The sequence below is a fragment of the Pelodiscus sinensis genome, chromosome 1 (assembly GCF_052426305.1).
Source record: "Pelodiscus sinensis isolate ZL-2025 chromosome 1, ASM5242630v1, whole genome shotgun sequence".
Taxonomy (NCBI): domain Eukaryota; kingdom Metazoa; phylum Chordata; order Testudines; family Trionychidae; genus Pelodiscus; species Pelodiscus sinensis.
In genome coordinates, this window is record NC_143052.1 from 83,687 (window position 1) to 109,485 (window position 25,799).

General features: G+C 49.2%; 1 protein-coding gene across 2 annotated transcripts in view; it reads right to left on the bottom strand.

The window, feature by feature from the left end:
* LOC102455136 (guanylyl cyclase-activating protein 1-like) overlaps positions 1 to 25,799 on the bottom strand; it is a 46,067-nt gene that overhangs the window by 17,156 nt on the left and 3,112 nt on the right. The window contains exon 1 of one of the 2 annotated variants that reach the window (XM_006120744.5): positions 16,153 to 16,366. The exons of the other annotated variant lie outside the window; for it this stretch is intronic. Within the exon in view, the coding sequence (XP_006120806.1) occupies positions 16,153 to 16,350 (198 nt within the window). The 5' untranslated portion in view covers positions 16,351 to 16,366. Of the gene's footprint in view, positions 1 to 16,152; positions 16,367 to 25,799 lie in introns of those variants that run through there. 2 annotated transcript variants of the gene reach the window in all.

Genomic DNA, 25,799 nt, shown 5'->3' on the forward strand with positions numbered 1-25,799 from the left:
TATACCCTTCCATGGCAGTGCTCTAATCATGTGAGTCAGTCCACCAAGTCTCCATTATTCAAATCAAATCATAGCTCTTTGACTGTGCCAGGACTTCCAGTTCTTCCTGCTTGTTTCCCAGGATTCTTGCATTCGTGTACTGACACCTTGGATAATTAGCTGATTGCTCTACTTTCTCAGTACGAATCAGGGGTCCTTCTCTGTTGCACCTTCCCCCTTGTATTTCTTCCCATTGGAAGTAGCATGTGGAGTAGAAAATCTTGTTTTGGTGGTATGTAGGTTTTTTTTAATCACACACATAAATACACTAATTGTTATGTGTTTCTGTTAAAGATGAGAAGGTCAAAGAAAGCACCTTGTACTAGGAGCAGAAATTGGTGAGGTTTGGGATGGTCCTTAGTTCTTGGATGAGTTCATTCCACATTCCTGTTCTAAGAACATCATATATATAGTAGCCCAGTGTCTGAGACTCTGTAATGCTGAAATGCTGGCCGTTCCCTCTGGGTGGCTATGACGGACCTGGCCAGGTCCGCACTTACCCCGGGGTGGGGGCCGCCCCCCCGGCACCAGGCGGGGGGGCAGGCGGCCCTGGAGACTGGGGCAACCCTGGGTGGACAGAAGCCCGACGCAGAGGGAAGCTCCCTGCCGCACACAGGGGAAGGCGGGGCCAGGAGCGCCCGCGGCAGGCAGGCAGGGAGCCCGAATGGCGCGCCGGCTGAACGGAGCCGTGCTGGGGCAGGGGCGGGGCGGCGAGCCCCGGCCCGCACGTCAGTGAGCATAAGGGCGCCCAGCGGGGCGGGGCCGACGTCCCCGGCGTCCTTGCCCAGGCGGCTTGAAAAGCCGCCGGGCAGGACGGCTAGGGGCGGCCCACGGAGGAGCCGCCACCGACCCCATAGACAGGCAGAGACCCTCCCCACCTCGTTAGAGGACTGGTGGACCGAGGCCGGAACCACCAGGACGGCAGTGGGACGGGGCCGACGCTCTGGGCGAGGTAAGCACCTCCGGCAGGCACGCCAGCGGGGCGAACAGGAACGGGGAGTGGAAGGAGCCCGGGGCGGGGCCCTTTTTGCGCCCGTGGACACGTGCGTTACGGGGATAGTCCCCACCTGTCGTGGGAGGAACGTCCCCGTTGTTCCCCCACTTAGGGCCCCGGGCTGGGACCTGGTGGAGAGGGTGGGCCTGGGTCCCCCACACCCCACCCCTCTGCACCCAGCCTCAACCCGCCCGCACGCCCCATCAGGAGCATCCGCAGCGCGGCGTACGACGGACAACTGAAACTGTGCAGTAAGATGCTAAATCCCTTTTTCCCCGCTCCCGGCGAGGACCTTGTCCCTGGATAGGCCGCCGGGCGCTCCCCTTTCCCCCGACCCCTGTTCTACATTTAGACTAGGACCCAGGGACCTCCCAACAGGGGCCAGGGCAACGAGTTCGCTGACCCCCGGTCTGGACACCCGGCCGGGTGATCGTACTCTAACCTTGGTACATAAACAGGGAATCATAGACGGCGGGTCTGCTGAACCCCCCTACCCCGCCGGGAGGGGGGCGCTCGCACCCAGGAGAAGCCGTCACAGCGGCGCTGTTGCCTTCCTGGCTCTTCCCTCTGGGTGGTGCTGTTGCCTGAGTCTCATCCTTCGCCTCCCGCCATGGCACTCAGCTGATTTCTGTGCCGCTCAGCCGGGCCACCGCGGGGGAGCAAGCAGCGCAAGCGGCCATTTGGGCACTGCGGTCCCCATGCAGCACGGGACAGAAGTCAGCCGAGCACCACAGCAGCACGGGAAGGGGGGTAGGGCGGTGACATACATGGCCAGGGGGCAGGGCCTGGCCATGTACATCATAGCCCTGCCCCCCTTTGCACCCTCTGTGGCGCTCGGCTGACTTCTGCGCACTCAGCCAGGCCGCTGCATGGGAGCAAGTGGCACAAGTGACCATTTGGGCTCCGTGGTCCCCCCCAGTGAGAGTCAGGAAGGGGAGAAGAAGAGAAAGAGAGAGTGAGAGGCAGGAGGGGGAGGAGAAGAGAAAGAGAGAGAGAGGCAGGAGGGGGAGGAGAGCTGAGAGAGAGATGGAGGGAGGGAGAGACCGGAGGCTCAGGAGAGAAGACCGACATGGAGGAGAGACCTGAAAATCCCGTCTTATGACGGGCTAATTGGCTAGTTGCTCAAGATTGTGACAAATCAACAACTCTGAGTGGTATAGTTTAGGGAGCTAAATGGCTAACCAGTTAACTGGTAACCGCTGGAGCAGCTCCCCGCCTGCCCTGAGCAGGAGGCTGCTCCAGCCCTATGGGGCCCATTGGAGGTAGGGGCTGCTCCAGCCAGCCAGTCATTGCAAAACTTGTCTATGACAGGCCCATCCTGGCCCCCACTGCATACTGACTTTCCAGGAGCAGGACTGTCAGGGACTGCTGGCCTCACTCCTAGGGAGGCTTGTTGCAGTCTCTGCAATATAAAGCTTATATAAGCTTCATGCAGGACAGCCTGCAGCATGTGTAAATACTAGGATTTTTAGTGGTAACACAGTTATATTTTTAAACAACGTTTTACATTCCTAGTGTAGATAAGTGAATATAACCCACATTAGGCAGTGTGTAAGGTCAATGGAAGAATTCTCATAGTCCAGGGAGATGGAATACCTATACAAGGCTACGTCTAAACTGCAAGCTTCTTATGGAAGAAGCTTTTCTGGAAGAGATCTTCCAGAAACACTTTTTTAGAAAAAGAGTGTCTACTCAGCAAAAGTGCAACGAAAAAGCAATGTGCTTTTTCGAAAGATAGCGTCCACATTGATAGGATGCTATCTTACATTTCAGTTGCGATTACTGTGGACTGAGTGGCCACCAGGGCCCCTGTGCTTCTACCTAGTGGCCTCTTCCTTAGAAAAAGCCTCTCTTCCGCGTCCACATGAGCCTTTTTCTGAAAAAGCTTTTTCGGAAAAAGGCTTCTTCCTCGTAGAAAGAGGTTTACCGCTATGGGAAAAACTCTCCGTTCTACATAAGTGTAGATTTTCCAGAAAAACAGATGTTTTTCCAGAAAAACTCTGTAGTGTAGACATACCCCTAGTGGAAAACCTCCTCTCAACAGTGTAGGTAAAGTTTACACTGAAGTGCTCCACTGGCACAGCTGTGCCACTGTAAACATTTCAAGTGCAGACAAACCCACAATCTTTCACACCAACTCAGAATAAGTTCTGTCTCCTGAACAGATAAGTTAACTCTTATGTCACCAGCCTAAAAGCATATGGTCTAGGGACAATAGAAAATACTTAATGTAAATCAGTGGCTCCCAAACTTTTCAAGCACACAGACCCTTTTTCAGTCTATTACAATTTTACGCCCCCCCAAACAATACAGCTGTGCCTCAAGGTCCCTCAGCCTGCACTACTTCCCAAGCCGCATTCCTCAGCCCACTCAGGAAGCAATGCAATCTGAAGGATGTGCTAGGTGCGAGAAGATCCATATATTTATTTTAATTTCTATTTTCAACTTTCTGAGGACCCCCAACAGTACTGTTGCAAACCTCCAGGGGAACTGGAATGGACCCTGAGAGATCGTCAAGTCCAGCCCCCTGCCCTCACTGCAGGACCAAATAGCATCATCCTTGGTAGATGTCTATCCAACCTGTTCTTAAATATCTCCAGTAATGGAGATTCCACAACCTCCCTAGGCAATTTATTCCAGTGTTTAAAAAACTTCACAGGAAGTTTTTCCTAATGTCCAACCTAAACCTCCCTGGTGGCAATTTAAGCCCATTGCTTCTTGTCCTATCCTCAGAGGTCAAGATGAACAATTTTTCTCCTACCTCCTTGTAACATCCTTTTAGATACTTTAAAACTGCTATCACGTCCCCTGTCAGTCTTCTTTTCTAAATTAAACAAGCCCAATTCTTTCTGTCTTCCCTCATAGCTCATGTTTTCTAGAACTTTAATAATTTTTGTTGCTCTTCTCTGGACTCTCTGAAATTTCTCCTCATCTTCCTTGAAATGTGGTACCCAGAACTGGACAAAATACTCCAATTGAGGCCTAATCAGCACAGAGTAGAGTGGAAGAATGACTCCTCATGTCGTGTTCACAACATTCTTGTTAATGCGTTCCAGACTAATGTTTTCTCTTTTTTTTTTGCAACAGTGTTACACTGTTGACTCATATTTAGCTTGTGGTGTACTATGACCCCTAAATCCCTTTCTGCAGTACTCCTTCCTAGACAGTCACTTCCCATTCTGTATGTGTGAAACTGACTGTTCCTTCCTAAATGGAGTACTTTGCATTTGTCCTTATTAAACTTTATCCTATTTACTTCTGACCATTTCTCTAATTTGTCCAAATCATTTTGAATTTTGACCCTATCCTCCAAAGCACTTGCGATCCCTCCCAGCTTGGTATCATCTGTCAACTTAATAAACATTCTCTCTATGCCATCATTTCAATCGTTGATGAAGATACTGAACAGAATTGGTCCGAAAACAGACCACTGAGGAACTCCACTTGTTATGCCCTTCCAGCAGGATTGTGAACCATTAATAACTATTCTCTGAAAATGGTTATCCAACCAGTTATGCAACCACCTTATAGTAGTCCCATCTTGCTTGTATTTTCCTAGTTTATTGATAAGGTCATGGGAGATCATATCAAATACTTTACTAAAGTCTAGGTATATCACGTACATTCCTTCTCCCTTATCCACAAGGCTTGATATCCTATCAAAGAAAGCTATCAGATTGGTTTGACACAATTTGTTCTTTACAAATCCATGCTGGCTGTTACCTATCACCCTATTATCTTCCAGATATTGCACATGAATTCCTTAATTACTTGCTCCATTATCTTCCCTGGCACAGAAGTTAAACTGACTGGTTTATAGTTTTCTGGGTTGTTCTTTTTTCCCTTTGATATGTTTCCCTTATTTCCCTGATGTAAATGATGACGCTTTCACTGAACAATAGTAACACGAAGTAGGTTTGCTCAGCAGAGAGAAGGTGCTTTCACAAGTTTTCTGAAGGGCGGAGAGCAATGGAGTGAGTGGAAAGTTTCCCAAACACAGAATAAAAGAAGCCAGGTGACAACAGAGCCAGCCCAAGTTATGGGCCAGCTGGGCTACCGCCCAGGGTGCCACATTGTAGGGGGTGCCGCGCGGGGCTGTCGGGTTGGGCGGGGGCGGCACCGCACATTCTCCGCGTGCCCGGGGTGGTGCCACGCATGCGCTGGGCACTCGGGGGCGGGGCTGTGCATGTGTCTCACTCCTGGGGGCAGCGCCACACTCCCGGGGCCCAGGGCATGCGAATGGCTCGGGCCGGCCCTGAGTGACAATCTGGGGTTTAAATAATGATTTTCAGTGAGAAGAAAGGGAGATCAACATGTAAGAAATTACAGGTAGGAGGAAAAAGGAAGGTCACAGGTGTGGTGGAGGAGACTTAATATTTCAGCACACAAAGCATACACTGGAACAAAAACTAGTTGAATGGTTCCAGGCATCCTTAACCCCTGCCCAAAGAATGCTCTAGAATCATGAGGAAATGGAGGGGAGAAATGGGTGTAAAGTTATTATTTTTTTATTAGAATCATAGAAAATTTTAGTTGGACATGACCTCAGAAGGTCATCTAGTCCAACCCCCTGCTTAAAGCAGGACCAATCCCAACTAAATCATCCCAGCAAGGGCTTTGTCAAGCCATGACTTAAAAATCTCAAAGGATGGAGATTTCACCTCCTCCTTAGGCCGTCCATTCCAGTGCTTCACCATCCTTAGTGAAATAGTGTTTTCTAATATCTAATCTAGATCTCCCACACTGCATCTTGAGACCATTGCTTCTTGTTTCTCTCATTTGCCACTCCTGAGAACAGCCTGTCTCCAACCTCTTTCAAGCCTCCCTTCAGGTAGTTGAATGCTGCTATCAAATCTGCCCTCATTCTTCTCCTCTGAAGACTAAATAAACCCAGTTGCCTCATCCTCTCAAGTCTCGTGCCTCAGCCCCAAATCATTTCCATTGCCTTCTGCTAGACTTTCTCCAATTTGTCCATATCCTTTCTGTAATGCTCCCCCCAGCCCCAAACTTGATGTAATACTACAGATGTGTCCTCGCCAATGCCAAATAGAGGGGAATAATCACTTCCCTTAATCTGCTGGCAATGCTCCTACTAATGCAGCCCAATTTGCGGTTAGCCTTATAGTCCATTCATCCAGACGATTCATCCATGTCAGCAAGGATAGTATGGAAGACTGTATCAAAAGCTTTGCTAAGAAGTCAAGGTATATCACATTCACTGCTTTCCCCATATTCACTGAGCCAGTTATATCATCATAGAAGGCAATCAGGTTGGTCAGGCATGACTTCCCCTTGGTGAATCCATGTTGACCAATCCTGATCACATTCCTCTCCTCCAAGTGTAATGCAGGGGTGTAATCAAGTGGGCCAAAGCGCAATTGGAGTTGCAGCTAGCAAAACAACTGAAGGGCTGAAAAACTCATTCATTTTCATGTACTGTCACTTCTTGGTCTTCCAAACATTGCAACTCAGAAGCCAGATTTCAAAGATGATCCTGTAAATGGGTTTGTTTTTCCTGTAATCCCAAACTGTGGTTGGTCCTACAAAGACATGTGATCAGGCCACCTGATGCTGGATCACATTGTGGGACTTGTAGTTTGCACTCAGGGTGAGAAAAGTTTGAACTGAATAGAAAGGGTTCTTCCTCACATCTGCAGCAGTTAAGACTTCTGAAAAGAATTCTTAGCTTCTCCATAATGGCTTTGTCTTCCTTGTGTGCTCCTTTAGCACATTTGTCATGGCTCCTTCCCCACTCTGGCACAATAAATGCAGGAGTGGGGGCCAGCAAAAGTACCCCAAAACCTTATCTACCAGACTTTGGTATAAAACTTCCCCCCAAAATCTTAACCTAGATTTTGGGGATAAAATCTCTGCTGCCACCACCCAAATATTAATAAAGCAACCAGGGAGAGACTACTTGGGAAATCTCACCCCTAAAGTACAAACCAGGACACAAAAATTAACCAATACCAGGTTAATAAAAAGAAAAGAGAAAGAATTTTTATTATCACCACAATATTCCTGTTGCAAGTATAATGACTAGATGGAACAGTAACAAAATAATATACTCATGGGGGAGAAATTTACCATAGGTCAGGAACTTAGTTACAAAGGAGAGCAAAACCTATTTTTAAATGCACAGACACTAGATCCCATTTTCCAAACCATAAAACAATAAAGCTTAACGGATTTATCTAAACTTTATCCTACTTACAGACTGTGTATTTTTTTAGAAGAAGACATCCTGTCCCCTTCAATAGCTGGAGAGAAAATTCCCCCAGAGACAAAGGAAGTAAACCCCAAAATTCCTTTGTCCTAGTTTGAGATTCCTACCTACATTCCTATTGGCTAACTCTACCTGAGTTAGGTATAGTTAACCCCTTAGTCCCCAGGCTGCTGGCTAACCCTCATGATCATGACAGCATTGATCATCCACTAAATGTTGGTGCCACTGATTGCTTGTCAGGTAGCCTGCCTCTGATGTATTTGGGGCAGGCATGTTTTATAATCAATGGCTATTAGCCAGGAATGCTATCCCTAGCCTCTGTTTCTCTGGAGGTGGGTGAAAGGAGGGGGATCACGTGAGGATGACCTGTTGTGATCCCTCCCTCTGGGGCATCTGGCATTGGCCACTGTTGGCAGACAGGATATTAGGCTAGATGGACCTTTGGTCTGACCTAGTATGGCCATTCTTATGTTCACTATTTAGTGCTATTAAATAAATGTTATATTTGAATCTCTCATTCTTAAAGACCTAGGGATAATAGAATGTAAAAGGCAATTGTAGCTTGAATAGCAGGAAAGACCAGTGAATAGTGTCTACTGAGTTTTGGAATTGTCTTTCAAGGGAAGAAGTAGAAGCCTCATCACTTGCGATGTTTACCACTAGGCTATGGAAACCGAGAGTGTAGGGAACAATTCTGAAGTTGACCAAACTGTGAGTATGGGAGGAATGGACTAGATGGGTCCTAACAAAGAAGTTTTAGACAAGGAATGTCTAGAGGCATACCAATTAATGCGCTTTTCCTGGCTTGTCTGCTCTCAGGAGAGTTCTCAGAGTCTTAAGCTGTTCAGGAAAATTAGCTCTCAGGTTGCCCCAAGATAATCCTGGTATTAGGTGAAACGCTTATGTAACTCAACTCTTCACACTAAGAATTGATTCATTTCCACTATTTACCCTTCTGCTTCCTTTTTTTTCTCATGTCTACAATAGCAAGTTAAACATTCCCACAACAATGACCTCCTGCACTCAGCACATTGCCTTTCACATCTTGCAGTATCCAAAACCAACTAGCATATCTCGTTACTCTGCATGGATGCATCACAAGGTTTGGATGACCTAGGTTCAGGATGTTTAGAAGAGGGATTGAAAATGTTCAACACTGATACTACAAGCTGAGAAATACAACTAGCAACATGTACGCTGCAAGGCTGTGCTGCACTAGGGAGTCAAAGAGAATAAAGAGATGTGGTTGAAAGAGGAAAGCAAAAAAAGCAAATAAGCAGGAATAATTGGCCTCAAGCATGAGTAGTGTACTGGCTTCATCATGTGGCCCTGTGCTTTATGCCTGCATTATCTGTGACAAGGCTGTCACTTGAGAATTGGACTTTTTAGCCACTGGCAATGTTACAGCATAACAAACAGTAACTCTAAAGCTTTATTGCTTGCTTACATCTTTCAAAACAGATGGTTGCCATTCACTACAAAGCTACAGTCGTATACTCTTTAAGAAACCTACTAAAACTCAATACACTAAATTTGAACGGCGATGTGTTATGCACCTTCTGTGAGAGGGGTGGTCACCTATACTGACCTGTCAAACCTCAGCTTCACACCCATTTCTCTTGTTTTTTTTTAAATATTTTAACTACTCAAAGGTGCCTTTTTAAAAGAATTAATATTTCCATACCACCCAGTGCCTAAAAACATAATGCCAGGAATTTTGAATTTTATATATAATATTCTTTTATCATTAACAATAACCTACTGAATATGCCTCTTCTTCACCAGTTCTCGAAATTCCAAAATACTCCAAGAAAGTGATTCTGGAAAGGTAAAGGGCTTGTTTGAGCTGCCTTTAGGGTTTTGAACCAGACAGTCCAGTATTTGAGCTTTCTGTTCAGGAGACAAATTGAGAAAATATAAATGAGAAAATACAAATGTCTGGTATTTTCTAAATAAGATGTAATGTAGATTGTGATGCAATGTCAAGTGTGTCCGGAATTTTTGTTGAAACCATCTGGCAACCTTAGCTGCCTTAACATTTTTGGATGGGCCTGAAAAAAATGTCTAGTTTACCATGGTCACCACTCTGGACACAGGACTGGCCTGTAGATTTTAGGACAGGATGGTGAAGTGATTCTTTAGGATATGAAATATGTATGTACAATCCTCAGCTCTGTACTGCTGTACAGGAGTGCAGCTGCTTGGCTCTCAGCTTTAGAACTTGATTTACATCCATTTATTTTTTCAGTGCTGTTGGCACAAGGAAGGAGCTAGAGACATGCTGCTTTCCTAAATAAAAGCAGACAGCTACCTTTACATTTCCAGGTCCACTGAATCAATGGGTCATGATTTTGCTTTGCTGGGCCCCAAACAGCTCTGATGCTTTTCAGTTTCTAAGCACTTCACTGTAAATTCATTGTATTTCCCAAAAATGTAGTGAAAGCAAAAGAGCAGAGTATGCCTCAGCGTCTCTAAAAAAAGAGATGATACCTAGAGAAACACTCAGTAACTTCTGCAAGCCCTTCCAATATGTTCCCTTAACATGATACCCATTCCCCCAGTGCAAGTTCTTTCCCTCTGCCAACCTGACTGAAGTTATCTAGTCATCTTATATATGCCAATGATTAGTTCCTTCCTTAACACACAGATGCATGCTCTTCTTCAGCTTGCCAACTGTGATGGCGCGTCGGGGTTCCCCTGACTCCTGCACCCCCGTAATGGCACGAACAGACTCCACCAGCCAGTAGACTAGAGGGAGTTTATTGCTTCTCCAGGATACAGCACAGCAGAGATGTAATCTGGTTACAGGGCAGGCCTAGGATGCCTCAGGCCCCCTTGAGATGGGGTAGACTGGGCCCCTAAATCTCAGCCCCTTGCTTAGGTTGCTTCCTCCATGATACCAGACAGAAACTGCCCAACTTCCAGCCCTGCCCCCCAGCCAGGGGCTGCACTCTGCCTTCCTCCCTTTGTTCCTCTCCCTGGGAGGTAACCAGTAGAACAGGTTACCTACCTGACCCATCAGCTACTCTGCTGGGCCATGGTACAGACAGAAGCCAGTGGTGGTCACCCACAGCCCAAGCCTAGCAACCAGCAAGGTACCAACACTACATCACACCAACTCAAGATTGTCAGGAAATTGAAGCAGAGATAGCTGCATGGTGTGACGTAGTGGGGGTACTTGCTGGGCTGTGGTGACCCCTGCTGTCTGGAGCAAGACCCAGCAGGGAAAGCCTCACTATGCAAAGGTACTGCCAAACTTGTTGAACCAGTGGCCAGACACCCCCCATGGAGAGGAACAAAGGAAGGTGGAATGCTGCCCTGGCTGGGGGGCAGGGCTGGAAGAGGGTTAGTTAGTTCCTGGCTGGAAGGCAGGGAATAAGGAGCTGGGGAGGGGGCTGGGACTCCCCGATCTCAAGGGGGGGCACTGAGGCCTCTTAGCCCCAGTTCCTGTAACCAGATTACATCTGTGCTGCGCTGTGCTGGAGGAGCAATAAACCACCCTCAATTCCACTGGCTGGTGCAGTCTGTTTGTGCCATTTCGGGGTGCAGGAGACGGGGAACCCCCAACGTGCCGTCACACATGGGATGCATCAGCCTTGTAATCAGGAGTTTCAGGCAGCAGAAAGGAGTCCCATCTTGTCTCCTAGGTGCTCCAATCCCCATTTCTCTATCCTCCATTGAAAGCCCTACGCTGGACCCCCAACATATCTATAAGACAGCCATTTCAATTGCCAACAGTCTAGAAACCACTGTGACAGAGCAGGGGTGCCTATTGGAACCCGGGAGGTGGGCAGGCGTTAGCCCATCCACATCTAAAGGACCTCCCCCCAGCCTATGGGGAAGGTCCACTGAGCCCAGGAAACAAAGTAATTACTTGGGACAAATAAAAGGAAAACAGGGACGGGTGTGAGATCAAAGTGCTAAAACAAGGGAACTGAATGGGGACACTGAGCAGAGAACCTCGGACAGTGCCCACTGCCCCTCGAAGGTCTCGAGAGAGCTAGCAGATGCCGCCCAGTGGAACTCTGTCCAGATACGTGAGCAGATGAAGGAACGAAAATAGGCCCCACAGTCGCAGGCTCCTCCCCCGGCCACCGTCTGCTCCCTGGTCTTATAAATTACCATCTTGGCGATAGCCAGGAGGAGGTTGACCAGGAGGTCCTGTGACTTTGTGGGGCCTCTGATGGGGTGTCCATAAATTAACAGGTGAGGGGAGAAGTGTAACTAGAACCTCAACAAAAGGTTCTGGAGGAGCCGAAAGAGGGGCTGTAACCTGGTGCACCAAAGGTACACGTGCACCAGGTTCTCCCTCTCGCCATAGAAGGGGCAAGTGTCAGGAATGGGGGTGAACCATGCCAAATACACGCCCATGCTCACAGCTCCGTGCAGGATTCTCCAGCTGATGTCCCCGGTGGACCGCAGAACCAAAGTGGAATAGAGACTGTCCCACCGGGGTTCTCCACCCTCTATTGGTGGTAGGAGGTCCCGCCACTTGGTGTCTGGGTGGGACACAAGAGTGGGGAAGTGGAGTGTGTGAAGCATGAGCGTGTACAGGTGACTCTTTGGCGCACTTCGGAAGGGAACCAGCTGCAATGCGTGCAGCCGGCTCGGGTGATGAGGGGGAGGCAGTCGGGGAGGTACGTGGGGCTTAGGGCTGATGGATAGATCAGGTGGGCTGGGGTGAGGGGCGGGCGGGGTGCACCCTCTCGCAGGACCTTGTCGAGATAAACCTGAGCGGTGGGTGACAAAGCATCCTTCACTTCCTGTAGCACGCTCCGGGGAGTACGTAGGGTGGAGAGCCCCATGCGCTGGGCGATTATCTGAGGTTCCACCCAGTCTCCCCGGTTGCAGTCCGGGAGGTCTCTGATCCTTGTGACTTCTGCCAGGACCAGCCTCCAGCACACCAAGGGGGACTCCGCCGCCTGCACACGTAGATGGGGATTGTGTAGCAGGGGCTCCGCGAGGAGGTCTGCCCCCATGGTGGCTCCCAAGGATCTGGTTGCCTCTAGCAGTTTCCATGCCCGGAGGAGGTCCTGATAGAAGGCCAGCAGCTCAGAGAGTTCTCGCGGAAGACCTCTCAAATAAAGAAGCTGCCGGTTATATCGGAGCCCTTGGAAGCGGTGAAGGAAAGCGTGCGCCAGCGTACTCCACGCTGGACTACCTGCATCAAATAGGAGCCTCTGCAGAGCCTGGAGGCGGAGGACACAAACCCGCATGCACAAACACGTCAGGCCCTGCCCTCCCTCCTCCAGGGGAAGATGGAGAACCCCTGCAGAGACCCAATGCAGTCCTGGCCAGAAGAACAGCAGCAGCAGCAGCAGCTGGATCTGATCCAGGAAACCTGGGGGCAGGACCAGGATGCTGAGATGGTGCCAGAGCATGGACAGGACTAGTTGGTTAAGCACCAGTACCCTCCCACGCAGGGAGAGGCACCGGAGCAGTCCTGTCCATCTCCGCAACCGCCCAGCCACCCTGGACTCTAAACCTTGCCAGTTCTCCGGTGAAAAGGGATGCATGGCAGAGAGAAAAATGCCGAGATAGAGTAGCAGACCCACGCTCCACCTGATGGCCTGAAGCGTGGGTGGGAGGGAGCTCACCTGCCACCCAGCCCCTACCACCAGGCCAGAGCTCTTGACCCAGTTGACCCGGGCGGAGGAGGCCACCGAGTAGACATCTTGGCAGGCCTCCACCCGTGCCAGGTCTCCCAGGTCCTGGACCACGAGGAACACATCGTTGGCATATGCTGACAGGACCAGCCGCATCTCTGGCTCACGGAGCACCAACCCCGTCAACCTCTTGCAAAGAAGATGGAGGAAGGGCTCGATGGCCAGAGTATACAGCTGGCCTGACAGAGGCCACCCTTGACATACTCCCTGCCCAAAGCTGACCGGTGCGGTCAGGGTCCAGTTGAGCTTCACCAAACACTCTGCGGAAGCGTACAGCACCTGGAGAAAGCCCACAAAGAGGGGCCCAAAGCCGAAGGCCCACAGAGTGCCCAGGAGATACCCATGGTCCATCCGGTCGAACACCTTCTCCTGATCCAAGGACAGGAGGGCGAATGACAGACCATCCCTATACCCTAGCTCTAGGAGATCCCAGACCAAATAAAGGTTGTCGAAGATGGTACGGCCCGGGATGGTGTAGGTCTGGTCTGGATGGACCACGTTCACCAGCACGGACTTGAGTCTCAGAGAGATGGCTTTGGCGATGATTTTATAGTCCGTGCTGAGGAGCGAGATGGGACACCAGTTCCTCAGATCACGGAGGTCCCCCTTCTTGGGCAGCAAGGCGAACACCGCTCACCTGCACGATAAAGGGAGGACCCCGCTCTCCAGGGACTCGGCACTCATGAGGATTCAAAGAGCCGAGGAAGGCAGCAGCCTGCTGGTAGAAGCGAAGCCTCTCCGGGCCGGATGTCGGGTCGTAGATGTTAATGAGATTTAATGTTAGCCCCTCTACCCAGACCCGGAGATGCAGCAGGCAGCCCTGCACAACCTCGGCAGACCCCAGCACCTCAGGCCGCAGCTTCGGGGAGAATAGGGTCGCCACCCCAGCTTGATTGGCTGACAGGTGGCTGAAGTACAGGATCTCCTGCAGGAAGACGACAGAGCACACCCCTCCCAAAGGAAGGAGAGTACCTGACACCTGCGGAGACCCTGCCTGCAGCCCCGGGTGTTCAGAGTGGCAATGATGAATGGCGGCATCGAGAGGGCTGGGAAAGATCCTCACTGGCAGGAGTGCTGACAGTCCCCATTGGGCCCCACAGCAAACCGTGATCATACCCAAATGTAAGCAGGGCATCACGGAAGCCGCAGGCCTGCTGGTAGGCCACAGCCTCCCACCGCCCAGTCCCTTTACCCTCCCCCAAAATGGCCCTTATGGTCTGGAGGATGAGATGGAAATCCCCCCAGCGTTGAAGGGTGAGAGCCACTTTATTCTTGGAGCCACAAATGTCCTCCAAGAAGCTGCGCATCTTGCCCCTCAGCACGTCGAGTGTCGGGGCCTTGGGCCAGACCCCTCCATGTGCCCCACGACCGACTGATGCAGGAAAGCAGGGACTCTGAAGTCCCTGCTGGGATGACGACAGGGGTAGTGGCGGAGGGAGAACAGCCCCAGATGTGCTGGGAGCAGGAGAAACAAAAAACACCTCCCGGGGGCCAATGTCTGAGCTGAATGTGGTAGCCCCGGAGGCGGCAGTAACAGTGTAAGGGGTGGAAAAGAGGTCAGGGAAGGGATCAGGGAAAGGAGGAAGGGGAGTAGGGGGAGGAAAAGGTGGAGGATTAGGAAAGAGACAAGGAGGAGGGGGGAGCAGGAAGAGAAGTGGGAAATTCGGTTGGGAGAGGGGCTGAACAGGGAACAGGAGTAGGGTCAGAAGCCTCAGCGGTAGAGGCATCGGGTTGCGGTGTCTCCTCGCAGGGTGGGGGATCGATGGTAGTGGTGAGGGAAGTTAGTATCTCCCCAGCACCAGGCTCCGGCACCACTAAGAGTGCAGCGCCGAAGGCTCCAGCGTCAGAGGTAATGGGGAATGACGTGAACTCCCTGCCACAACCCCAGTAGCACCCTCCCACACACACAAAAAAAAGGGAGGGGAGGGGAGGAAAAAGCACAACAAGCCCAGACCAGCAGCCTGTCGTGCTCAGTGGAAAAGTGGTTCCTCTCTCCACCTCAAAGTCAGGCAATACAGCAGGTGAAAGGGCGTGGTGGAAGGGGAAAGAGGCAGCTCTTGCAGAGAGTCAGCAATCCTGGCTAATTAGGGGCAGCTGAGACAGGGTGGCTGCAAAATCAATTAAGGCCCAGGTGAAACTAACTGGGGCTGCGTATTTAAGAAATCTCCCTCTGGGTGAGGGGAGAGAGAGAGCTGAGAAGGAGTTTGGGGAGCTGTGGAAAGAGTGAGGAGAGTTGTGAAGGCGTTTTGGAGAGTGGAGGAGGAGTTTGGAGAAAGAAAGATACTGGAGGAGCCAAGAGAGCAACATTGACCTTGTTAAAGACTACAGGGAGACAACAAATCTCAAACCAAGGCGAGTGAGCCATACACTGTGACTCCTACACTGTGGGACAGTGGGCTGAATAGGGGTCAGGAGTGGGACTGACCCTGCCACACCACCTTATGTCATTAAATTTAGAAATACATCTATTTTATAATCTAATATTCTGAAGTGGTATCTGTTACTGGGCAAACTACAGGACTGTAATAAATGGGCTGCACCTGCTTCCTACAATGCTATAATAGCTAAAAAAGAGATGCATTGCAGTTTATAGCAAGCACCTGAGAAAAGGATTCATCATGCAGATGACCAAACTAAGGACAGACAGACAATGAAGTGCCATAACAGAGGATACAGGTACCTCTTATTCAAGCATCATCCAAGGATACAAAAAAAGAATGTAAACTGCACAACTCTGCAATCCTATACACTATAAATACATAAGCGACAAGGAGTCCTGTGGCACCCTATAGACTAACAAATTTATTGGAGCATAAGCTTTCGTGGGCAAAGACCCACTTCGTTAGATGCATCTGACAAAGTGGATCTTTGCCCATAAAAGCTTATGCTCCAATAAATCTTTAGTCTATAAGGTGCCACAGAACTCCGCGTCACTTTTGCAGATCCAGACTTACAGGGCTACTCCTCTGATATAAATACACAGGATACCTAAAATACACAAATTAACAGCAATACGACAGCCAAGGTCCCCTCTCTTTTTCAATATTCTAAACTCCATATCTCTCCCTAAGATACATTTCTTAGATTTAAATGTTTTTAAGTTTACTGCCCTTGCTATAAAGCATTTTGCTGACCATGATTTAGAAGAAAAATCAGATTGTGATACTTTGATTTCTTTATGAGCAGTACAAGGCTGTCTGTACATTTCCCATTGGGTAAGAACATACCTTATTCATATCAAAAGTGCGGAACATCTGTTCAATGTACTCATTGGCCGCTGGATCCAGCCCTCGAAGGCCAAAGAACTGTTTAAATTCATGTTCAGTCAGCTGTCCTGATGGACACTCTGTCATAAACTTTTTGTACCAATGGTGGATCTCAACAGCTTGCAGATCATCTACTGTGGAACTACCACTGTTCCCCATTTTTCTGGCGGGAAGCTAAGAGCCCTCTGGAATCACACTCTTCCTCCTGCAGTTCTCAAAGCAATCTCTGCCTGTTGCCTTTCAACTTCACTCTCAACATCAGCTCATTTAAGTGAGGGAAATACCCTCCCAGAAGCTAATTACAGTTGTTAATCTGCTCTTATGCTGACTTAGAAACCTTAAAGCCTCAATGATATAAACTGTCTCCTGGAAATGGAAAGAAGGTGAAGGATAATCTAGCAAAGCACTGCTATTTCAGGATGCAAATTAGAAGGGGTGAGAAAGATAATCAGATACCGGCGGGAGTAATTGCCTTAGTATTGACCTCATTTTTCCATGCATAGGTCTAAGTTTACATTAAGACGTAATTTCACCATTCTGGCCAAAAAAGGCTGACGTCTGTGGAGTTTGTAGTAAAAAAAAAATAATAAAGATTTAGAACTATGATCTACTCCTCTCCACAACTTCAGAGATTTTGGTACCCCAGAAACTGCCCTATACGTGGTAGAGAAGACTCAGAAGCACCAGGCGTAATAACCTTCTCTGCCCTATAGATTCCATACCAGTCTCTTTTCTCGGGTTCAGTTTCCCTTCCTGAGGAAGGGTTAGACATTAAGAAAAACTTCCTAACTGTCAGTGTGGTTAAACAATGGAATGAATTGCCTAGGGAGGATTTGGAATCTCCATCACTGGAGATATTTAAGAGCAGGTTGGTTAAACATCTATTAGGGATGATCATGTCAGGGACTTTAGCCCAAACGGCTCGGTTCGTTGTCTGACTACAAAGAGACAGGCAACACCAGCAAAGTCCAATCACAAGCTCTTTATTGAAGAGTGCACACAACAATAGAGAGCGACCCGTCTCCATAGAGAACCAGCCACGATTTTAGTAACAGGTAGGCTTATAAAGACAGTTTCATCGCGTCATAAGCTCTTCACCCAAGCAACTCAAACCCTTTCTAAAACTTTTAGTATCTATGCATATCTTGGCCAACCATTCATTGTGGCCAGAAGCGCTTCATAATGCATCAGCAACTTTCTTATCAATCACAAAAGGCAGGTACCAGGAACAAGGAGACAAGGGATTTGAGCACAAACAAAGGGCAAAAATAGGGAGGTAAGATTAGCAAAGAGAACAGAAACAGGGAGTTACTTACCAGTTCCCAAAACAAGCTGTTCTACTTACAGTAGGTACAAATATGTAATTTATCAATTATCTTACTTCTATAACCTAAGACAGCATGGAGGGTACGCCTCTGTTTGAACCACATTCCTGGTTCTGGTCAAGAATACTCAGAGGCCTATGAAATTAGCCTTTGTTAACTTTTCTTAGCATAATGTTGACCAGGCCTTGTTTTTCTGGGCCCAACAATCAGATGGTGCTTAGTCCTGCCAGGAGGACAGGGGACTGGACTTCTTGAAGTTCCTTCCAGTTCTAGGATTCTACAATTCCTCACAAACAGATCTCTCTTTAGAGTCCCCCTTCACACAATAATAATACATTATTTCTACATTGTCCTGAACAAAGAACCAAAACACTTTTTAATTAAACTTAGAACCATCTCTTCAATTTTGACATGAAATCTGGAACAATGGTCACTAGGGGTACGTCTAGACTACATGGCTCCGTCGACAGAGCCATGTAAAGTAGTTTACTCAATGTGGACGTGCTATTTTGAATTAGTTTTTGTGTCTAGATGCGTTATTTTGAATTAGCTTATTTTGAATTAACTAATTCGAAATAAGTTAATTTGAAATAACGCTGTAGTGCAGACATCCCCTTAGAATCATAATCATAGAATCATAGCATACTAGGACTGGAAGGGACCTCAAGAGGTCATCGAGTCCAGTCCCCTGCCCCCATAGCAGGACCAACTACTGTCTAGACCATCCCTGACAGACATATATCTAACCTACTCTTAAACATCTCCAGAGATGGAGATTCCACAAACTCCCTGGGCAATTTATTCTAGTGATTGATGACCCTGACAGTTAGGAACTTTTTCCTAATGTCCAACCTAAACCTCCCTTGTGGCAGTTTAAGCCCATTGCTTCTTGTTCTAGCCTCAGAGGCCAAGATGAACACATTTTCTCCCTCCTACTTATGACACCCTTTTAGATACCTGAAAACTGCTATCATGTGCCCCCTCAGTCTTCTCTTTTCTAAACTAAACAAACCCAATTCTTTCAGCCTTCCTTCATAGGTCATGTTCTCTAGACCTTTAATCATTCTTGTTGCTCTTCTCTGGACCCAATTTCTCCATATCCTTCTTGAAATGCGGGGCCCAGAACTGAACACAATACTCCAACTGAGACTTAACTAGCACAGAGTAGAGTAGAAGAATGACTTCTCGTGTCTTGCTCACAACACACCTGTTCATGCATCCCAGAATCATGTTTGATTTTTTTGCAACAGCATCACACTGCTGACTCATATTCAGCTTGTGGTCCACTATAACTCCTAGATCCCTTTCTGCCATACTCCTTCCTAGACAGTTGCTTCCCATTCTGTATGTGTGAAACTGATTGTTCCTTCTTAAGTGGAGCACTTTACATTTGTCTTTATTAAACTTCATCCTGTTTACCTCAGACCATTTCTCCAATTTGTCCAGATCATTTTGAATTATGACCCCAACCTCCAGATTAGTCGCAACTCCTCCCAGCTTGGTATCATCTGCAAACTTAGTAAGTGAACTTTCTATGTCAATATCTAAATCGTTGATGAAGATATTGAAGAGAGCTGGTCCCAAAACAGACCCCTGCGGAACCCCACTTGTTATACCTTTTCAGCAGGATTGTGAACCATTAATAACTACTCTTTGAGTACGGTTATCCATCCAGTTATGCACCCACCTTATAATAGCCCCATCTAAGTTGTACTTGCCTAGTTTATTGATAAGAATATCATGCGAGACCGTATCAAATGCCTTACTAAAGTCTAGGTATACCACATCCACCACTTCTCCCTTATCCAGAAGACTCGTTGGAGAGCAAGGATACGTCTAGACTACACGGCTCCGTTGACGGAGCCATATAGTAAAGTAGTTTACTTGGCATAGTCAAAGAAGCGGGGATTTAAATAATCCCCGCTTCATTAAAATAAAAATGGCTGCTACGCTGTGCCGATGATCAGCTAATCTGGCACAGCACGGCAGCCTAGACGCGGCGTGGTCGACAAGGGAAGACTTTGTCGACCACTCCAGTATGCCTCGTGAAACAAGGTTTACCGGAGAGGTTGACAAAGTCTTCTCTTGTCGACTGCACCGTGTCTAGACTGCTGCGCTATGCTAGATCAGCTGATCGTTGGCACAGTGTGGCAGCCATTTTAATTTTAATGAAGAGAGGATTCTTTAAATCCCCGCTTCTTTGACTATGCCGAGAAAACTACTTTACTACATGGCTCCATCAACGGAGCCATGTAGTCTGACGTACCCTTGCTCTCCAAGGGTATGTCTACACTACAGCGCTATTTCAAATTAACTTATTTCAAATTAGTTAATTCGAAATAACGCATCTAGACACAAACTAATTCAAAATAGCACGTCCACATTGAGTGGACCCTGAATCGAAGGTAAGGCTGGCCAGAACCAGTGCCAGCAGGGATCAGGGTCAGACTTAGTGTGTGGGTCTGCTGCCTCTGGCTATCCGAGGTCTGTGCTTAAAGGGACCCGACCCCCCATCCCGGACAGACAGTTCTCAGGTTTCTGTGCTTGCTGATCTACCTTGCTGAGGGACAACAAAGCATTTGTGTCTCGGAGTACTCTGCTTGCCCTCACTCGGGACACCACGGCACTCTGCAACATGGAACCAGACCTGCCCGTGGGGACTCTTCTGCATCTTGTGAACATGTTACCGGCAGCCTGGCTACACTGTCTGCAGGCTGCCATCCGGGAGCACCACCGAGGGGCTGTCAGGATCCAGGGGTCCCTGCGGGAGAGCTGCCACCCTGAGGAGTGCTAACAGTCTCCCCGGTCTGCCCCACTGGGAGCTTGTGCCCCATTCCCCTCTTGTCCTTCCACTTACCCTTCCCTAGCCTCCCCTTCCTGATGTCAAATAAAATACACGTATTTTCAAAAATAGAAACTGTCTTCATTTAACACAACTGGGGAGGGGGAATGAAACTTTGGGGAGACTGGGGAAAGGAGGTGGGAGAGGGGAGGAGAGAGGGTGAGAGAAGGGAGGGGGAGACCTGGGAGGAGGGAGCTGGAAGGGCGAAGCAAGGCGAAGAAGGGGGAGGGGAAACTCAGGGCTCAGGGGTGTGGGTCTTGTTGGGCCATGTGTCTCCCAGCACGGCGGGTGCGGTGGGATGGGGAGGAGGGTGTGGAGATCAAGGAGGAGGGTGTGGGGGTTGAGGAGGAGGTGGGAGGGGGGCAGGAGTGGGAGGAGGAACAGTAGCTGAGGAGGGGGGGGGGCAGCAGGCACAGGACCGGCATGGGGCAGCATGCTCTGCAGCAGGACCTACAGGCACGGTCCTGAGCAAGTGGCTCCCGGCGGAGCTGCAGGTCCTCCTGCATCCAGGCCTGGATGGTGCGGTGCAGGGCTCACAGGGCCCCCAGGTGCTGGTCCTGGCACTCCTGCCTTGTGGTGGTGGTCTTGCTGAGGCCGCAGGGGTGAGAGCATGTCCTGGGCGGGGTGGTGCACTGCCGAGCACCTCCCACCTCCTTACTGCCCTGCACCCCCCCAGGCCCTCTAGAGACCTACTTTCCCACACCTGGACACCCCTGTCCACAATAGCCAGCCCTGATAGGAGGCAAGGGGCCAGACTCAGCTGTGTGGGTGGGCCTGGTGCCACAGTGCCATTGGCACCATTGTAAACCCGTTACTGACGCCAAACCCCCTCCCTTCTGTCCCTGGTGCTACTTTACTGCTACAGGAGACTTGGTGCAGTGAAATAATTTACCTACATTCCCTCAAACTCTGTGTCACACATTTTGAGAATTTAAAAAAGTCTGTTATCACTATATGTCTACGTGAAGTCTCATAACAATTCCCAATTTGGTTTTTATCTGCTGATGTGATTCCCTGAATTGCACTCTCTTCTTGTAAACCATTTTAATTATAGTTTTGCAACTTTACAAAATGTTATTTCTATTATTCTGAACACATTGTCATTTATCTGTATTATCACTTTTCAATGCATGTGCTGTTTACTTTTTATTTTAATAGCTAATGCTCATCCAAAAATTTTAAGTAAGTAGTTATTGGTTTTAGGAATTCCATCTGTGTTTCTATTTTAGCACTTGTTATGGTTTTTGTACTTTGATCTGTAATTAGGAGTTTTTAATTTTACCTTTTTTTCATTTTCTTTTAATAGCACAAGTTTATTTTGTTGAATCATGTGGCTTCCAGTGTAACTGATTTCCTGTCCTGTTTTCAACAGTTCCTTTGCAGTTGATCCAGCAATGAGGATTACCTTTTGCTGCATTTATCTTGGCTGTGAATCCAGCCCCTAGTGTCCCATGTTCATAGTCATTGCTTGTGTGTAGAAGTTGACTCACAAATATTCACCATGTGTATTATATTGTGTCATCTTACATCCTTCCCAAAGGCAAAAATCTTTTGCAACAATGGAGGTTTGGGCTGATGAGCAGTGGCCTGCAGAACTTTTGGATGCTCAAGTCCACATTCCTGCATCTGTGTGCAAAACTCACCAAAATAAAAGCTATACTGACAAGGGAGAAGCAAATATAGATTGCACTATGGGGGCCTGCAACACCAGATTCTTATTGGTCAATAGGCTTACCAGGTAGGTTTAGAAAAAATACCAGACACACTTGATGGGGGTGGGGCAGCGCAACTGTCCCAGTGGGGTTGGGAGCAGCATGGCTGGCTGGAGGAGATCAGGAGGAGAACTGGCTGGCAGGAAGTAGGGGTGGTTGGGAGGGGGCTGAGGGCAGCGGAGCTGGTCGGGAAGGGTCGGGGGAAGTGTGTGTGTGTGTGGGGGGGGAATGACCTGGGCACATGCAGATCCTGGGGCACTGTCAGTCCCATACATAGTCCTGGCGAAGCACGAGTAAGTCCGGCTGTGGCTCCACAATGCGCTGAGGAGCAGGTACAGGGCTTCTCCTCCTACCCAAGGCGTCAGACTCAACCAGAGGCTCCCAGCGCCGATCGTGCCCTGTCTCCCAGCCTCTCCCCTAGCCCCTGCCAGGCTTCCATCCGGCGTCCAGCCAGAGAACCAGAAAATACCGGACATTGCACAGGTCTGGTATTTTTGGGATTTTTTTTTTTTTTACCAAACAGAGGGCCCAAAAACCCAACTGTTCAGTAGAATACCGGACACCTGGCAACCCTATCAATCAGAGTTCTCTCTACTAAACCAAGGTGGAATGGATTTCTTCAATGTAAGTAGTGAGAACATACTGTTAAAGATCATTTCATGTTCAATGCTCTGTTAATACCTCTGCAGCAGAGGCATAGCAAAGGGGGATTTGGTTGTGGGGTGGTGCTGGGTTGCTTAGCTCCGAAGGAGGGAGATTTAGTGGAGTGCTCTGGGGTGGCTTGTCTCTGAAGGAAGGGGATTTGGTTGGTGGGGGAAGAAGGCTCTGGGTTTGCCTGTCTCTGAGGGAGGGGGATTTGGTTGTGGGAGGTTCTGGGAGTGCCTGGCTCTGGCATCAGCTGTTAGAAAACCTGCCAGTCTCCAGCAGCAGCCCCTGGTGTTAGCCGGTGGCTGGAGCAGTGAGTGGTCTGTGAGCCCTATTAAACACCTGAGTCTTCAACTGCTAGGACAGGGTCCCTTCACAGCGGGCAGCCAGGAAGGCTGACGGGAGCCCCAAAAGTTTGCCCCGTGGAGGCAGCACAACCCAATGCTCAGCTCTTACTGCGTTTACCCCTGACCGGCTGTGATCCTTTTAATTGTGTCTGGTTCTGTTACAGCAAGAGGAGGAGTCAGGTTAAAGCTTAAACAGTTATTTTATTGTTACAAGGCAAGCAGCCACTACAAAAAGGACAAGATAGAAATTACACTAAAAAAAGGCACTTACAGGTACCATGAAACCCATTCGGGCCAGACATCCTTTTTCTGATGAGGTGGCAGATTCCTCTTCTGGGACGGTGTGTGTAGGCGTATCAATACTGGTACCAGCCAAAGGTAGCCCGAGGCCTCATCACCTGCTGGCCCAATTGCTGTTGTTATCTGGTTCCTGTCTAGCATCCAGGGCCATTGTTATTCCAGCACCTCTGGATGCCCTGGAGCCTTTGAAGACAGAGTTTCACTCTTAAGGATTCTCTCTCCCATCGATGTCAGAGGGAGGAGGGGGGTTTCTGTCTGGCTACACCTAGTCAGGCAGGCCAGGGCCAAAGGGCATGGAGCAGGGGGTGGGGGCCCAGAGGCATGTAAGGGCAGGCAATGGCAGGGGGACAGTGTGTGTGTGGGGGCCTTGTGTCAAGAACAGCACGGTGGGGGATGACGGGTCTGGGTGCCTGTGCCCCCCAACCCCACGTTTTGGGCACTCCTGTGATTCTGGGCTAGGAGAGCTGGGTCCGCCCCGGAGCAGTGCCCAGCCACGGCAAGGGACAGCATGTGTTAAAGACCCAGAGTAAAGTGATGGCTTGGCTGGTGGGGAAAAGAGCTTTGTCATTTGTGAACTACGCCTGCAAGTGCTGGGAGCAGAGGCGTGGGGAGACCCTTCCCCGTATGCTGAATTTGCCAGTGACCTGCCACCTGGCACACGGTTCTCTACCTACTGACTTTCAGCCACTCACCCATCTGTCACTGGACCACCTCACTAGATTTCATCTGGACACAAAGCACTATCAAGCAACTGATGGCGCCATCCGCCCACTGGAAAGGTGCCAAGCCCACATGACCACGGTAAGACTTGTCCTTGCCAGCCCATGCTCCGTCCATTGGTAACACTCAGAGGGCTTTAGCGAGGAGGCCCACATTGTTCCCATTTTACAGCTGGGGAAATGGAGGCACAGTGGGAGCTGTGACATGTCTGAAGTCACACACCAGGCTGGACTAGAAGCTCAGTTTCCAGTGGTTCAGGAGCTGTCTACACAGGTAGCAAAGATGTGACTGCAGCACAGACCAGCATAACCTGGCTCGCTGCAATCTGATTAATGTGGGGAACAACCGCAGGGTGGGGGGGCTTCAGCAATCATACCCTGTCTAGCTTGTGCTGAGATCAAGCCACCCCGTTCAAAGGAGACAATCCTGGGAGCTGCCCTCCGGCCCGCAGTGCACCCCAGCTAACGGCATCAAAGGGCAGAGATGGATACCTTGCAGCCACCCCCTGCCCACACTTCTCCCATCTGCTCAGCCCTGCCCCCAGGCTTGCTGAGGCCTGTGGGGGGAATGCTTCGGAACCAGCCAATTCATTCCCCTTGCGCCGCAACACTGGCCTAGAGGCACCACCTCTGGCACCCCACAGTGTGAGAGTAAACAGGGCCTGACCTGACCCCCAGTGCAAGGGATCCACTTGAGGGAGGGCCCTAGCACCAAAATTTCACTGGTGCTCAGGAGGCTACATGGTCTCTCTAGGGAGCCCTGGCTCTGGTTCAGTCCTAGGGAAGGGAGCACAGGCTGGCTCACGGAGGTATGGATGGGCTCTGGAGATCTGTCCCTTCTAGGGGGCACAATCCCCCATCTAACCCCATGCAGGCAGTATAGAATCACAGAACACTAGAGCTGGAAGGGACCTCAAGAGGTCATCAAGTCCAGTCCCCTGCCCTCACAGCAGAACCAACCACCCAGGGCTGCTCAACACATGGCCCGTGGGCTGCATGCTGCCCATGGCCAGTTTGTGCCCTGCGGTGCAGTTTGGGTTTCTGTGGGGAATCAACATGAGGCCGGCAAGTGGAAGCCAAAACCAAAAAAGTAGTCAGTGAAATGATCTTCTGTTGAGATGCGTTTTAGTAGTTACATTCCTGGACTGTCATTGCTCATGAAAAGTGCTGTCACATGGGTAGAAATTGGGGAAATGTTGCATTTTATTAATATCAGCAGAACTGACTTGAATGGGGCCTGTGTGTTGTGAAGTCTTGACTTAATCTTTGCATTCATGACTGTCTGTGTGAGAGAAACTATTTCTATATATTTGCTTGCATATTCAATCACACTTTAGTTGAGGCTCTCAGCATGTTCTGTAAGTATCAGCGTGGCCCCCGGGACTTCCAAAGTTGAGTTGCCCAAGCTCATCCCTGACAGGTGTCTGTCTAACCTAGTCTTAAATATCTCCAGTGATGGAAATTCCGCAGTCTCCCTAGGCAATTTACTCCAGTGCTTAACCACCCTGACAAGCAGGAAGTTTTTCCTAATGTCAAACCTAAACCTCCCTTGCTGCAATTTAAGCCCATTGCTTCTCATCCTAACCAGAGGCCAAGGAGAACAATTTTTCTTCCTCCCCCTTATTATACTCTTTTAGAAACTTGAAAGCTGCTCTCATGTCCCTTTTCGGTCTTCTCTTTTCCAAGGCAAACAAGGCCAATTCCTTCAGCATTGCCTC